The sequence below is a fragment of the Sylvia atricapilla genome, chromosome 26, assembly GCF_009819655.1.
Source record: "Sylvia atricapilla isolate bSylAtr1 chromosome 26, bSylAtr1.pri, whole genome shotgun sequence".
Classification (NCBI taxonomy): domain Eukaryota; kingdom Metazoa; phylum Chordata; class Aves; order Passeriformes; family Sylviidae; genus Sylvia; species Sylvia atricapilla.
The window spans coordinates 3,051,861-3,068,212 of NC_089165.1; the positions used below are offsets into that span (position 1 = coordinate 3,051,861).

A 16,352-nucleotide genomic window follows, 5' to 3' on the forward strand; every position below is an offset into this window, starting at 1 on the left:
TCTTGCCCGGCAGCGGGCAGATTTCCCAACGGAGGGTGGCTCAGGGCTTCCTGTGGCAGTTTGCCCATTATGGCCGTTGGGTTGGGAAATGGGGGAGCGGAAAGGGGCAGCAAAGCGTCCGTGGTTCCTGGAGTGGGGCAGGACGGAGTGGCTGCATTCACAGGAGAGGGTTACACGCTGACAGGCACTTCTTCCACGCACGGGCTGTGAATGCAGCCCCTCCAGCCCACCCTGCAGCGGGCATTGCACATCCAGGACCCGCTTCGGCACCCCCAGCACCTGTCACAGCTCCGGGGGTCCCCGAGGCCGAGTGATGGGTGGCGGCGGTGGCGGCCCGGGAGCCACCTGGGACCCCCGGGAGCAGACGAAAGCCCGGCGCGCCCCGAGGCCGGATGATGGGCGGCGGCAGTGGCGGGGCGCGCCCGGCAGACGGAGCTGTGCGGGAGGGAGGCGGGAGCACCGGCGCGGTCCCGACATCCCTGCGCATCCCGCAGCCCCGCCGGGGATGCCGCCGCCCGCCGGGCCCTGAGCGCCGGGACGCCGGCGGCCGCCGGCCCCGCTCCGCCGTTCCCCCGCCCCCGCCGGAGCCGCCGCCGGGACCATGGAGTGAGTACCGGAGCCTCGCCGGGACCCCGGCACCGGGCCGCAGCCCCCAGCGGCCCCGGCGGCTGAGACCGCAGTACCGGGGAGGGGGGGAGCGGGGAGCGGGGGCCGGGGCTCGGGACCCCCGCACCGGGGCTGCGGGAAGCTCGTTCCGCCGGCTCACGGAGCTCGTATCGGGGACTCGTACACCCCCGATGCCGGGGCTGGGGAGTCTGAACCTGGGGTCTCATATCCCCCTTCTCCTGGGCACTCAGCACCCCAAAACCGGAGGCTCGCATCCCCCAGATTCTGGGGATTCAGGACTCCAATACTAGAGGTTTGTATCCCCCTATGCTGAGGCTTGGGACCCCCAAACCGGGGGTGGGGCTCGCATCCCCCCCGTTGCTGACCCCCAAACTGGGGGCTCGCATCCCGCCAGATACTGGAGCTCAGGACCCCAATACCAGGGGCTGCCATCCCCTCGGTTCAGGGGCTCGGGACCCCGATTCCGGAGCCTCCTTTCCCCCGGTGCCGCTCAGCAGGTGCGGCCCCTCCCCGCTCCCTGCCCCGCCGTGGGGTGCTGGAGGAGCCGCTCGGGGGGCAGCAGCAGCGGCCCCGGTGTGGGTGCGGGGGTGCGGAGGGTGCGGGGGGTGTCGGGGCTGGCAGCGGTGCAGGAAGCGGGGGATGGGGAGGGCGTTTATTTTTGTGTTTTGAACCTGTTGTTGCTGCTGCGTGTGGTGGGGTGAGTGGGTGGAAAGAGCTGCGGACCCCTCCCTGCGCTGCACCCCCAGCCCCTGCCCAGGGAACCGGCTGTGGTCAGGGGATCCTCATCAACCGGGTCCCACCGGAGAAGTCTGGACAGACGGACACTCTCCGACCCCGGCCTCATCCTTTGTGTGCTGCGGTGGGGCCCTGACCGGTCGCTGGGAGCTCGGAGCCGGGCGGGTGGGGGAAGGACGGAACAGGCAGAGGCCACTAGGGGCTTGTGGCCACAGACTGTCCTACCCGTGTGCTGGTTTTGCCCCTTTAGGGACACCAGCAGCTGGTGCCAGGAGGGTACTGGGCTGAGGGGGCTGCTCGAGGTGCTGGAAGCCAGCGCTGGTCCTGGCTCACCCAGGCCTTTCCTTCCCTCCCGTGGCTCTGGTTCCCAGAATGGTGAACACCCAGCAGCTGCCTGGATTTGGCATTGGATGTTCCTGGGGTAGCCAGGCTGCTCGGGGTCAGCCACCCTCTGCTCCTCATGGGCACCTCACCTTGCACCGATCCACTTACCACGGGTACTGAGACAATGGGTGCTCAACAGGTCCCTGTCACCACTGCCTGTCCCCCGCCTGGGAGCCCCCAGAGGCCATGGGGTGCTGGTGAGAGTGGGGCCAGGGTGTCCTGGGGCCAGGGTGGGCTCTGGCTGATTTGAGGCTGGAACTGAGCTGGGAGCACCAGCGGGGATGTTTTGGAGATTGGGGTGCAGCAGCTGCGGGACTGGGGAGGCAGAGTGGCTCCCTGTGCTGCTGGAGGGGCCAGAGGCAGGGCCAAGGCTTTGGGCAGCTCCACGGCGCCAACAGTCCCTGCAGGAAAGAGCCTCTTTGGGGAGGAAAACGTGTGTGATTTGCCAAAAGGCAGCAGCGAAGGGAAGGGCAGAGCTGAGGGGTGTGACCTGCCCTGGGGACGGGGTGACGAGACTTGAGCTCTCCTGGGGCAGAGGCGACTGGGGCTGGGGCTGAGGTGGGGCACGGTGCTGGGCAGGATGGTGGCTCTGGTGGCTCTCATTCACCCCAGTGCTCTGCACCAACCCTCCCAGCAAGGGCCAAAGAACCCCTGGAGGCCCAAAGGGTTTCCCCTGCCAGCCCCATACACTGGGCCTGCCAATGTCTCTTTATTTTGAGTGAAACTCTGTGAGTGACCCTGAGTGGGCGGCACAGCCATAAAACAAAACAACACAACCCCTCCAGCCACACAGCTCCAGAGCCTGGCTGTGGGGCTGGAGGATTACGAGGGTTCCAGGGCAGCTGGGGACATGGCGAGGTGCTGCCCTGCTGTTGGCCTGGCTCTGTGGCAGCCAACGGGTATTGGGGCGGGCACTGCTGCCTTTGCCCTGGCTCCTGCTTTGCCTTGGCACGGGCAGTGGCTGGAGGAGGGTCCTGGCTGCCACAATCCACTGGTGCCCAGGGAGATTTGGCAGAAACTTTCCAACTCTGGTAAAGGCTGTGCTGGTCTCACTGGAGCTGCTCTGGTGCCCTCTGCTCTCGCTGCTATCAGTGCTCGTGAGCAGCTGGAGATTCTGCTTCTCACATCTGGCTCCTCTGGTGGTTTGTCTCTGTTGTTGCTCTCCCTTTGGCTCTGAGGGTGTCCTTGGAGCGAGGATTCTCCTGGTCCTGTCTTCCCAACCCTGATATGAAGCTGACAGTTGCACCCAGGGGAAGGAGGGAGATTTCTGCCTGAGAAATAACCCATGAGTCCTTTGGGACTCAAGACCTTGCTCTCTGCTGGCATCCAGGGAGAAGTGAATCCCAGACCAGGCCCCGCTGCCTTCTGGCCACGTGCGAGGAGCCAGAAGGGGTCAGGTCTGTCGTGTCCCTGTGTGCAGCCGGAGGAGCAGCGCTGTCACCCTTCCCAGCTCTCCCAGAGGAGGCCATAAAGCTCCAGCACAGATGACCCCACAAGAGCACCCAGCCCTGCTTGGGGCTGGCAGATCATGGGGCTCAGAGCTCAGCTCCATGACGGGGCCTCTCGGCTGGACCTGCCTCGCAGGGAGGAACTGGAGCAGGTTTCCTGGGAAGCCGCTGGTGTTGGCTTTCCTGCTTCCTGGCCAGAAACAGCCCCTTTCCCCAGGGGGGTGGGGGTTCATGTGGCTGTAGCTGTGCCGGGAGCTGTGCTGGGAGCTGAGCTGGAGCTCCAGGAGTGGAGGTGCAGCAGGAAAGCTGAGGAGGTGCCGTGCCCTGGGACAGGGTTCAGCAGAGGCGCCAGGACTGGGACTGGAGGCACAGCCCAGATTCCTGAATCTCTTCACTCCATCCGGAGACAAGCAGCCCCCAGGTCCCAGACAGGAGCCGCTCTTAGGGGCAAGGATGAGCCTGGAGGAGGGAGAGGAGCCAGGTGGATCCTGCCCCAGACAGGTGTTTCCTGACAGAGCACGGCTGGACGTGGGTTGGGCCCAGCCCCTGGGCTTGGCGCCGAGGACTGAGCTCCCTGTGGATGTCAGGGCTCACAGGGGTGCCCTGGATCCACGTTCCTGTTGCCTCCTTGGAACATCACGTGTGCCTGTGTTCATGGCACTGCTGTGGGAAAGCCACGCCGCCACACAAGAGCAGGAACCCAGGGATGGCTGGTGACAGGAGACAGGTGCCACATCCTGGCCAGCACCAGGACTGCCTGTCCCGGCCAGCCGGTGCTCCCGGGGGTGGGGAGCGGCCTCTTCCACTCTCATTCATGAATCGTGGGGGGAGTTTCCTGGTGGAGCCTTGCTCCTCTAACTGGAAGGGAGCTGGAAACCCAAGTGTTTGGAGGGCACTTGAACCATTGTTTGAAAGATCTGTAATTTTCCAATCAAACTCCCTCCTCAAGCCTGCGTTCATCAAATATTCATGGGATCCATTTTCTCCTGGCACTCCCAGCCCACGTCTCAGCCCGAAGAATCAATCAGGCAGCTCCGCTTGCTCTAATGCATCTGCGTTTTCGGGAGCCTGGGGCTGCCATCTCCTTCCCCCGCCTCCCTCTGTCCCTGTCCCCTCCTCGGGCAGCGGTGATGGCTGGGGCTGCGCAGGCAGCGGGAGCGAGAGGAAGGCAGCTGGAAGGAGTGGGATGGGCGCTGGGGTGATGCAGCAGCAGCAGGAGGAGGCAGCCACACTGTGGGGAAGGGCAGGAGCAGCTCCCCTGTGCCGGGACCTGAGCAGAGTCCCGACCCTGTGCTGGGCACGCAGCTCGTTCTGGCCATCGAGCCGCTGCCGCTGATGCATTTGCCTTCATGGTCGATGCGTGGCGGCCCCCGGGCGGCTGCAGCCCCCTCCCCTCCCTTCCCTTCCCTCCGCTCCTGCCATCGGGGGCGTTCGATCCCGGCCCCGCTGTTAATGGCTTTGTGACAGAGCTCTGCAGCCTCCCCACGGCCGCCTCACTCCGGGCCCGGCCAAGGGCTCCTGGCATGGGAATGGTGCTGGAAATCAGTGCTGACCCCTCGATTGGCTGCCTTTACCACAGACTCTGGGCCTGTACAGGGGTGGTGCCCACGCAGGGCGCTCTCCTGCATTCCCCCTGCTTGGAGCTGAGTGGGTGGGGCGGGAGGGGAGGTCAGGGGAGCAGAGAAGCAGCTTGAAATGGCTCTTCACACATTTGGATGAGCTAATGGGAAAAAACGGAGGAAGGCAAATAAACATTATTGTTTCATGTCAGGCGGGAGGAGACAAAAGGTCACGGGCTTCCCTTGTGATGGTGGGAAATGGCAGCATCAGCAGGGCTGGAAAGAGCTGGAGAGCCAAGGCAGAGCACGGGCGCATGTGTGCTCACACGTGTGTGGGGGTCCAGCCTCGGGCCTGAGGGCTGCTGCTGGGAGCTCCCAGGGCATCATTCCCCATGCCCCTGCTCCTTCTCCCTGCTCTTTGTCTGGGCTGATGGTTCCTGAGGAGCTCCGTGGCCCTGGGATCACCTTCCAGCCCTTCCTGGCACCCAGGATGGATGGAGAGCACCAGAACCCGTAAGGAGACCCCAGTGATGCCACAGCTTTGGCCCATCAGTGCTGCTGGGGGGCCAGGCCTGGGCAGGGTGTCCCAGCCCCAGCGGGTCCTGTGGTCCCTCTGCCTCCACGAGTATCCCCCCACATCCCCTTGACACTCGCCCGTTGCCATAGCGCCGTTGCCATGGCACTGTTGCCAAGGAACCATTGCCAGGGAACCGCCTTCATCAGTCACCGGGGCCGGCGGCAGCGGGGCCCCATCACACCGACCCCAGAGACAGGTCACAGCAGGCAGGATGGGGCTTTTGGGCAGTGTGAGACCCCCCTGCCTCCACCTCAGCGCCTGGTCCCGGCAGGCAGGGACTGGGGGTGCCGGGGTGGTCCCCGCTCAGCCCTCCTCGATGGATCAGAGCCCCCAGGGCAGGGTGTAAGCAGGCTGAGAGATTGCAGCGAGGGGCATCCAGCCTGTTTTGAGTCTCTCCCTGGGCCAGGAAGATTCCTGGCGTCTGACCTGGGAATGTGGAGACTGTAGCAAATAATGGAAAATAAAAGAGGATGGAGGAGGGAGGAAAAGCAGAACAGAATGTTTCAGGAATGCTGTAAAAGTTTGGATCCATCGAACAGGGCAAGATCCAGGAGAGAAACAGGGCCCAGATCAACGCCCTGTGAGTGTGGGGTGCCAAGGGCTGGACTGAGGAGACCTGTGGCCCCAGGCCAGGAGGGAGCCCGTGATGATGGGCAGCCCTGGATCTGTGGGGCTGGTGAGGGACACACGGGACACACGGGTGTGAGAGCGGTGCCGTGCGCCTGCGCCGGTGAAACAGTCACAGCGTCGCTGCAAGCAGCACGAAAATAACCACCACAAAAGCGACACCTTCCCCGTTTGTTTTCCTGGCCTGGATTTTGTGCATCGCAGGGATCCCCAGGGTGTGGGGTGAGGGGAGGACGGCGGCTCTGAGCAGCTCCCAGTTAATCACTGGCTTCCAGGAGGGAGCAGGCAGGATTAGGGGCTCCTCTCACCCTGCAGAGCCCGTTTGAGTTGTGGGAAAGCCTGTGGGGAGCCCGTGTGAGGGCACATCCATGGCTGGCATGTGAGGTCAGAGCCCAGGGTGCCATGTGTGGGCCTCAGCACCCCGAGCCCACCCTGTGTGTAAAATCATCCTCGGCAAACTCCCTTCCTGGGAGCACGGAGTCCACCTCTCTGTGCCTTGCTCTAGGAAGCAAGCGGAGATGATCCATCGCCTGACAATACCTCAGTGCCTCCCACCCTAATTACTGCCACAGCACAGCACTTCGTTAGCACCGTCTGGCGAGCAGCCAGCGGCTCCTGTGGCGCTGGAGCATCCTGGTCCCAGCCGGCCCCACCAGCCATCCCAGCCCCACTGCGGCTCCCGGCGCTGAACCTGCACCTGGTGCTCGGTGGCGTGGCGGCTCCTGCCGGGCCCCGGGGGCTGGATGCTGCTTGGACTGGCCCGGGTCACCACCCCATGGGGACACAGGAAGGCGGGTACATGGCAGGTGGCTGTGGGGATGGGGGATGACCCCTCCTGGCAGCACTCCAGCGCTGGGTGCACCTGGGAGAGCTGTGCCAGGCCAGAGAGGCGGCCGCCACCGGCAGCATCCCCGGCACCGTTGTAGCAGCCCGTGCTGCAGAGGGAGGTGCTGGGCCCGGAACACAGATGCCATGTTGACATGCGTGTATCTGAGTGTGTCTGTGCACATGTGTGTGCGTGTGCCTGTGTGCACAGCCCGGAAAGGTCACTGTCTGGGAAAGGTGTCAGCAGCCAAGGGACGGGTTTGGAATGGAAAGCATGAGCCAGATTGGAATGCAGGGGCAGCCAGAAGTGTCCTGCTCCAGCCCCTCTGTGGTCACGGTTTCCCTCTGTGCCAAGGCAGAAGTGGGTCTGAATGAGTCCTCCAGGTGCTGGGAAAGGCGCCTGCCCCGGGGGATTTGGGCAGGACGGGAGCCAAGGAGTGCCTGGAGCAGCCACGCCGTGAGGGCTGCTTGGCTCCAGGGTAGCGAGGAGGAAACAGCCAGTAGAAGGGAAGGGCTCAGCCTTTTTCCATGCACCACAGTGTCTGGTTTGCTGGTTGCACACTCTCCCAGTCACCTGCCACTGGTGTCACTCCTCACAGCTGCTCTCTGCTCTCTGCAGGGTCGTGGAGGCCAGCACCCTTCAGCAGGAGAGGCTGCAGGCCATCGCGGTGAGTCCCTGCTCAGGCCACTGTCCCCACGTCCCCAAGTCATCACCTGCAGCTCACGGGGCACACACCAATGGGGAGGAGGGTGCAGGTGCTCAGCCACAGATCGGAGATCTCCAGCAGCTGAAGGAGGACTCAGAATGGCCCGTGCCAGTGTGTCTCTGTGGGGGCTCTTCCTGGGGTATCAGAGCCCGCACGGCTTGTCTGCATGCTTGAAACAGGGACAGAGCAAGCAACAGGCAGCTGGGAGGTTTAATTAACGAAGCAGCGCCTTGACGAGCCCCAAGTGAGGGAAATGAGTTATGATTCCCTCCCCACACCCCCCTTCCCCAGGAAGGGCTGAGGATGGTGCTCTCCAGCCATGGCCGTCATGGGCACTAGTAATTACATTAATTAGTGAGCAATTGGTGGCCCCGCTGAGGAACCCCTCCCACCAAACATCAGGGCAGGGGGCTGGATGCACCTACTGCTGCCCCACGGCAGCCCCACTGCCCAGCCCAGCCGGCAAACAGCCGATCTCTGCCGCACAAAGGGCAAATTGTTCTGGACCAGAGGAGAAAGCGCCGGGTGACGCGTCCGGGCTGGGTCTGACTCTGCTGAAATGATCTGGAGCAGCCCCAGGACGGGTGACGGCGAGGGGGGGACGAGGTAGAGGCAGCGGGGGCTGTTTTTCCCCGCGCTGGCAGCTCGCTCAGTGGGGCCGGCCGAGGGGAAGGTGACATTTTGAGATGGTGAACAGAGCCCAGGCTCTGCCTCAATTTCTCTACATCCCCAATGCCTCAGTTTGTCCCAGAGAGGGCGGGGACGTGATACCAGCCTTGCTGGGGGGTGTTCCCAAGGCTGGTCCGGCAAACCCCTGGCCCCGAGGGCAGCCCCTTGGCCCCTCTCCTCCCTGCCCGGCCATGCCCGGCACCCACCCCGTCCCCACGCCGACCCCGGCCCCGCCGCTCCCGTCCCTGCAGGAGAAGAGGAAGCGTCAGACGGAGATCGAGAACAAAAGGCGGCAGCTCGAAGATGACAGGAGGCAGCTGCAGCATCTCAAGGTGAGGATCCCCCCGGGACCCCCAGGCTGCCTCTGCGCCGCGGAGCCGCCGGCTGGGGAGGGCAGGACCGTGACCCCCCTTCTGCTCCCCAGTCCAAGGCTCTGCGGGAGAGATGGCTCCTGGAGGGGGCCCCAGCTTCTGCCTCCGAGGAGGAAGAGGCCATGAAGAAACAGATGCAGGAGGATGAGGTGAAGACCAAGGAGCTGGAGGAAACCATCCAGAGGTAAAGGGGCCAGTGTGGGGCTCGATGTTGGGATGCAGTTAGAGGGCACTCACGTTCCTCCAGAGACCCCTGGGTAGGTGGGTGCTGAGATTCAGCTCGATCCCATGTGCTGGGTACAAAACAGGCTACACTGAGCTTGGAGCTGCTGGGAGAGGAGGTGCCCCCAGGGTGCTGCGGGGGCTCACCCTGAACCCTGGCTGGGTTCTTGCCAGCTTTTGTCCGGGGGCTGCAGCCAGACCCACAGTCTGCCCAGCCTCTGAGCATGGACATCCCCAGCTGTGCTCTGCACCGGCTGTCAGTGCGAGCCACAGGATGGGGCTGGGATCGATCCCCGGGAGGCTGCTCGGTGCCCAGCACCGTTGATGGCAGGATGCTGGCTCTCACAGACTTCTGTCCTCATCGTGGTGACCCAGTCCTTGTGAAGCGGCGGGGGGGAGGTTGAGAAGGGAGATGGCTCAGCCCCTGCCCGGCCCCCCTGTCCCTGGGCAGCCGCAGGCGGGGGCGCGGAGCCCCGGCTCGGAGGTGTCCCGGCAGCGCAGCAGGAATGCAATCAGTCACGGTGGTGCCACTAATTACCGAGCATCGGTGCAGAGAGGGGTCAGGCACGAAGGGGCCTTTGTGTCCGGCTAATGGCGCGGTGCATTCCTCCGCCGGCGCCGTGTGAGGAGCCCGGGGGAGCTCTGCCGGGGGCAGCTGCCGCCGCGCCAATCCATGGGGACTTCCCAGACCTCTGCTACATCCCAACGGGGCTGTGCCGCCAGGATGGTGGCTGAAAAGTGGAGGTTGCCCTCGTGGAAAGCTCAGCCAGGTTTCGAGGGACATGTGCAGGAGCAGAACGATGATGGAGCAGCCTCGCTCTGGCCACCAAGTGAGGCACCGCAAGTGTGCAGGGGTCGGACCCCCTGCCCAGGGTGGGGTCTCTGCCATCCACTTAATGCTGAACCCATTGGCTTTTCCCCTGCCAAGAGGCGGTGACAGCCATGCCAGTCTGTCCCTGCACCTTGTGAGCCCAGGGGACAATTTGTGTCTCCCCTCTCCCCTCCACTGTGTCGCTGGCCTGTGTTCCCAGGTCTGCTGTGGCTGTCTGCACCACAGTTACCTGTCCCACACTCCCCTCAGCCTCTCAGCCCTGACTCTCCCTGCAGGCTGGAGAAGGAGCTGGAGACGCTGGAGAACAGCAGCTCAGTGGCTTCGACCAAGGAGAACCTGGCAGAGGCAGCAGCCAAGGAGGAGAAGGCTGAAGCTGTCCCCAATGCGCAGAAGGTGGGCACGGCTGCTGGCCATGGGCAGGGCTGCCAGCAGTGGGGTGGGGGTCCCCAGCCCTGGTGGGGATGGGTGGGTGTGTGGGTGGTGGGTGTGCAGGCAGCCGGTCTGTGGTGGATCCCACAAGCCCCTATAACCTCTCCCTTCTGTTTTGCAGAGTCCTCTGGGCACAGTTAAGGGTAGGTGAATCCTGATTCCCCTCAGCCGTGGTTCATCACCAACCATCCCCTCCTGCTGCCCTGAGCTGGGGCCAGATGGGCGGGGAGAGCCAGACAAGAGCCCTGTCCCCATGTCCCCTCCTGGGCAGTGGTGCCCTGTGGCAGGGGAGCCCGTCCCAGGTGCCAGCCACGGGGGGACACACTGCCCTCCCTGGGGCCTGACCCATGGGCACTCCAGGCCATCATTTGGGCTCAGGCAGTCGTCTCTCCATCTCCAGCTGACAAGAGGGTCACCAGCAGCCCCATGAAGGCAGTGGAAGGCAGTGACATGATGAAGGCGGGTAGGTGCCCACTGCCCTGGGAGGAGTGCTCCTTCCAGGCTGCTTCCCCCTCCCCTCTGCACCGCCCTCGGCTCGCTGCCACCGCAGCCGCTCCCCGCCGTGCCGCTCGATGCCTTTCCAAGCCCAGGGCAGAGGACATCCGTCATTGCAATCACAGGGTTTCGTTTTGCTTCCACCCCACGGTTGGTTCGTGGCTCAGGGCCCCTCCACCTCAGCCCCGCTCCATGTCTCTGCTCCAGTTTCATCCTTCCCGCTCTGTTTGCAGCTTCTCTGCGCAGGGGGGAGGCAGCAGAGTGCCAGCCAGGGAGCTATGGGGTACATGGGGCCACGCTGCCTGAGCTGGGGGGCTGCAGCCAGCTCTGCTGCTGGAGGGATTCGCTCTGGTTTGGGGCAGTGGCTCAGACCAGACCATGGCACCAGCATGGGGCAGAGCCATCTTGGGATCCTCGGAGCTAAGCACCATGCACAGGGCTGAGGGGACCCCGCTGCTGGCAGAGACTGGCTGGGAAAGGAAGGAGAAATGCCAAGAATCACCCGTCCCATGTGGGCAGAGGGGCTGTCCCAGCACCAACCCCCCCTTCGGTGCGGGTTTGCACCTCCTTGAGCATGAACCTGGCTCCCAGCCCAGGCCCCATGGCCAGCACTGCTCACTGGCTGGACAGATGGATATGGTTCAGCCCAAGAACCACAGCAGCCGTGGAGGTAAGGTGATGCCAGCAGCACCAGGATGGACACAGGTCCTGGGAGGAGGGATGTGCCAGGGATGTCACACCTGCCTCTGCCATTCTCTGCTCCTCGCTGCCGCCTTGCTAACACCGCTGAGCCCCGCTGAGCACCAGAGCTCTGCTGAGCACCACTGAGCCTTGCTGAGCACCAGAGCTCTGCTGAGCCTTGCTGAGCACCACTGAGCTCTGCTGACCTCCGCTGAGCACCACTGAGCTCTGCTGACCTCTGCTGAGCCCTGCTGAGCACCACAGCGCTACCACCACAACGCCATCCCGCTGCCACCTGCAGAGCAAGGGACAGGGAGGGCCAGGGCCACCGTAACACACGCTGTCCTCTTTGTGTCCCAGCCATGTACTCGGTGGAGATCACAGTGGAGAAGGACAGAGTCACTGGGGAGACCAAGGTCCTGTCCAGCACCACCATGCTCCCCCAGAACCACTGTCTGCAGGGGGTCAAAGTGTACGAGGATGAGCTGAAAGGTATGGGCCAGCCCACGCCAGTGACAGGGGACGAGGGAGTGGCCACCTGAACGTCCCAGCAGGCACCCAGCAGGGTGAGGAAGTGCGGGGGCTGCTCCTGACAGCTTTGCCAGCTCTGTGTGGGCAATCCCTCACCAGCTCCAGTCCAGTTGATCGCAGGATCGTCATGGCAGCATAGTGTGGACGGTTCAGACGGGCCAGCCCTGGTTTGCATACATGACCCTGCACTGCTGGAGAGCAGAGAAGAGGATCTGTTGTGTCCAAGACTCAGGAGCCTGTCCCATGGGCAGGGAATGTGCACTAGCACCACGTTGTCCTGTCCCACAGGCTGGCAGCGTGGAGCGTGGCTGATGGGTGTGGTAGAAGTGCAGCACTAGGGACTGGTCCCTGTCTGCAGCTCTTGCTTTTGGGAACATCTGGGAACCTGCTCCAGAGGGCCTAGTGAACCCCAAGGGACCATCGTGGTGGCAAGGACCAGCCATGGAAGTGGGCTGTCTTACTGGGAACTGTGGTGGCTGAATGGACTGACCTCTTCAAGGAAAATGCAGCACAGCGCTCCCATTCATCCCCCTCCCTGTGGCCGTGCTGGTGACTGTCCCTCACTAACCAGCTGCCCACTGAGGCAGTTGCACTGACCATCGCATCATGCCCCAGGTCAAGTGGAAAACGCAACAAGCCCTTGGCTGCTCTGGTCATGACGTATATCCCTGCCTCCAGTGCCACGAGCAGCCGGCACAGAGCACCGGGGTGGGAGAGCTCCATCTCCTCCGGGCATGGGGCCACCAGGTGCAATGGTCCTGCAGGATGCGGCAGGAAGTGGTGGGATTACAATGGGGCAGCAACTGCTCAGCATCACTGCGGTCTCACAGGTGGCAGTGGTGACCTTCTGCAGAGCATCACGTCAGCCCCGGCCGAGCCGGGCGCCAGCAGACGCTGTCCCACCACGGGCAGCTTGGCTGACTCTCAGTGGCCTGGCAAACAGCCGTGGCTCCCGCAGGGTTCGCTGAGCCTGAGGCTTTGGGAACAGCTCCTTCCATTGGGCTTTTATTTCGGTCTCCCTGGCTGCTGTCGGGCAGGAGCCAGGTGATGAGAGAGGGTCTGTCAGCAGCTCTGCTGAGGGGAGGGTTGGGATGCTGTAGGAGTCCCAGCCTCAGGGGCAGGACCTTTGGAGAGAGGAAGGGGTTGCTCCCTGACCACACAGGAGCTGGGATTGAGTGGGTCGTTCCAGCAGGAGCTTTGCCAGGTCATTTTGTGTCCCCCTCCTGAGCCCCCCTCATGCTCCCTCTTCTTATCCCCACAGTGGTGCATGCGGTGAGTGCCGAGGACGGGGCCCTGCAAAACGGGGCCCACCCCCTCAGCTCCTCAGAGGTCGACGAGCTCCTGCACAAGGCGGACGAGGCCACCCTGAGTGAAGCTGCCGGGCGCCAGACCCCAGCCAAGGCTGGCAAAGGGGGTGGCAGCGCCCCAGGCAGCCAGAAGCCGACACCGCGGCGGGAGATCACGGGGCTGCAAGCGAAGGTGCCACCGGGCGAGGGGACAGAGCCCAGCCAGGAGCAACCCGTCACCATGATCTTCATGGGCTACCAGAACGTGGAGGATGAGAACGAGACCAAGAAGGTGCTGGGGCTGGAGGGCACCATCAAGGCAGAGCTGGTGGTGATTGAGGATGCCGAGAGCAAGCCGGAGCCGGCACACAAGGACCACACACCGCCCAACGGCACCGCGCTGGAGCCGGCGGCTGCGCAGCCGCTGGGCGAGGAGGGTGCGGGCGGGCAGAAGCCGGGTGCCAACACCACAGATGCCAAGGAGGCCGAGCAGGAGACAGACGTGAAGAAGCAGCGCTGCAAGTGCTGCACGGTGATGTGAGCCCCCGCCGAGCCCCCTCCGCCCCGGCCCCTGCTCGCCAGGCCCAGCACACCGGGCCTCCCCCTCACCAGAACCGGACACAGACCCTCTTTCTGCAGAACCGGGGAGATCCAACATGGTGCCAATGGGGCCGCAGCGGGCAGCAGCGAGTGGTGGCTGTGGCAACACTCGCCTCATCTGCCCGATGCCAGCCCCGTGCCGCCCCCCACCAGCGCTGCCTGTGGTATTTATTAGTGACCCCCCTCGCCCCACAGTGCGCCCACCCCACCATGGCCCGGCCTCATCCCCACCTGCCACCGGCACCGGGGCTTTTCCCTCTGTCACCAACATTGTCCCACCCGCCCTCGGAGGATGGAGCCGCCGGGCAGGGGATCGGAGGACGACACTGTGTCCGTAGATGACTCCCCGGGAGCCGCCACCAGCGGGACCCACTCTTGGAGCAGCCCATGGTGGGCATCGGACCCAGCCCTGTGCCAGCCCCTCCCTCTGTGCCTCCATCATCCATTTCTCAAGTGGGGAAAGGCCTGGGTCTGTTCCCTGCTGGCTGCCCATGGACATCTCTGCTCCATCTCATGTCTTCATCCCTGCGGTCCCAGGTTCCCCAAGCCCTGAAGGACAGAGCGTGTCCAGGCAAGGGAAGGGCATCGAGGGCAGTGTCCTCTCCCTGGTACTCAGCTGTGGTAATGGCTGAGGCCACGTGAGGTTCCTGCAGAGTCAACCCAGCCTGTCCCCAGACCTGCTGTGCTCCTCCTGGGCTCAGCTTCACATGTTGGAGCCCCTCACTCTGGTGCTGGCAGTGACAGCCATTCCTCTGTCCCAGCTGCTGGCTGGTGCCACTGGGCTCTGCCAGCTGAGGAGGCTGAACTGTGCTGTGGCCAGCGCTTGTGTCCTCCCAGGGCAATGCCAGCGAGGGAAGGGGAACTTGGGGGGGGCCCAGCCTTGTGGGGCAGGAATGGGCTGGGGGTCCCATGTTTCCTTGGGGCAGCAGGAGTATGGCCCAGCATCCTGTCCCCCTGCTGCCTCTGCCACTCAGCAGCAGCAGCTTTGCAGAGCCACGTTCTGGGGTCCCAGGCTGCAGCACTGAGTCCCCCAGGGGGGTGGGGCAGCCAGCCCAGTTCACCCCAGTTACTGGCACTGGGAGCTGCCAGGGATCTGGTGTCCCACAGAGGGCAGCCCCCCATCCTGCACCCCAGCCCTTCAGTGGGGATTTCACCACCAGCACCAGCGTTTTCTCCCCACTGAGACCAGCTGGGGCAGGTGGGGCAGGGGGGCTGTGGTTTTTGGTCCCCAGTGCCCACATCAGCTGCCCCTGAGCTGCAGCAGCCGGGCTGGCAGTGCCCAGATACTTGTCCAGGAGCTTCAGGCAGGGTGCAGCCACCAGCAAGGGATCCTTGTTCAAGTGTTGAGAGGGTTCTTTCTGCTGTGAGGCTGGGCCAGTCCTTAAGGATCCCCCAAAACGTGTGGTGCAGTATCCACGCTGTCCGGCCCACCAGGACACCGGTGGTCGAGCAGCTGGGGATGGGGCTCAGCTCCTCCAAGGATGGCTCTTCCTTCCCCCACATTCCCCTTGTGTGATCAGTGACGCCCCCCTGTCCCCATGACATCCCAGTTGTCCCCCAGGTTCCACCCAGGCTGCAGTTTTCCCCCCAGTAGAGTCATTGCAGGGCCGAGGAGGGGAGGGCTTATGGTGCCACCCGTGTCCTGAGCCCCAGCCAGGCACCCACAGCCTCTGGGAGAGGCAGGGCTGGGGAAGGGGGGCTTTGGGAGGGCACTGCCAGAGGAAGGGGGGGCCCCTCCTGCCCCCCATCCACTGTTGGGCATCACTGGAGCCCCATTGCTGCAGAGCAAGGCACAGGCTGGGTGCCACAGGGCATCTGCCCCATAGTCCTCGGGGCAGTGTCACCTATTGCCACCCCACATCGGGGGCCACCCACCCCATCCCACCCTGAGCCCTGCAATCCCCAAGCTGGGGCTCCCTCCTGCCCTTGGCACCCCCTGCCCCTCGGTTGGTTTTGACCCCCAGCCCAATCTGGCCCTTGGTGTGGCAGGGAGCAGGACCAGGCCCCCGGGCTGGGGCTGGGGTGTGACAGGAGTGGGCAGTGGGCCCGCATCGTCCCCACCCCATCCCACAGCCCCCTGTCCCCCACCCGGCTCTGCTGAAGTGCACTTCCCGTGCCCCTGAGCTTTTCACTTGTGCCGAAGCCGTTTGAATTCCCTTCCCTTCCCCATCCCCGCCCACCCCGTTGTTTGTAAAACACCCAAACCGAGCAAATAAACTGTGTGAACAACCAGCCTGGAGCCACCGATGGGTGGGAGGAGGCTGGGCTGGGGATCCTGGGAGGATGGGGATGGAAGGTTTGGGATGGTGATGTTTGGGGTGGGCTCTGCTGTTTCCTCATTGTATGGGCAGAAGGTGTGGGGAGAAAGGGGTATGTGGCACCCAGGATCCTGGGAGGAAAGCGATGAGGGGTGATGCTACCCAGGTGTAGGAGTCATGGCAGCCCGGTTTTCTGGATGCCTCCAGGTGCCATCACCACGTGGCCATGGGTCTCTGTCCATCCCCAGGCTGCTGCAGGTCCTGCTTCTGCCCAGGGCCAGGATTCCAGGGCTCTCTCCTGGGGCAGTGGGGCCTCAACCCTTCCTGGTGCCAGCCTGAGTGCCAGCACACGCCCAGGAGTGGAGTGCTCCTGGCTCCTTGGCATCACCTGTGGACTTTGGCTCAGCCCCACGGTAAAACAGGCTCCGCTCACCTGCCCGGAAACACAGAACAGCCTGGCAGCCAGAGCACACCGGCGTCCCCAGGCCA

The 16,352-nt window shown here is 64.0% G+C and overlaps 1 protein-coding gene across 3 annotated transcripts; it reads left to right on the forward strand.

The window, feature by feature from the left end:
- Window positions 1-452: 452 nt before the first annotated feature.
- Window positions 453-16,031, forward strand: PALM (paralemmin). Of its 3 annotated transcripts, XM_066336198.1 has the most exons (9): window positions 453-606; window positions 7,402-7,450; window positions 8,410-8,490; window positions 8,583-8,713; window positions 9,859-9,976; window positions 10,134-10,155; window positions 10,413-10,475; window positions 11,549-11,680; window positions 12,981-16,031. In XM_066336198.1, exons 1-9 carry the CDS (start codon window positions 602-604, stop codon window positions 13,544-13,546), a joined length of 1,167 nt encoding a protein of 388 aa, XP_066192295.1. In that variant the 5' UTR covers window positions 453-601; the 3' UTR covers window positions 13,547-16,031. The 3 variants fall into 3 exon arrangements, with proteins under 3 accessions (XP_066192295.1, XP_066192296.1, XP_066192298.1); XM_066336199.1 differs by lacking the exon at window positions 11,549-11,680; XM_066336201.1 differs by lacking the exons at window positions 10,413-10,475; window positions 11,549-11,680.
- Window positions 16,032-16,352: the final 321 nt, after the last annotated feature.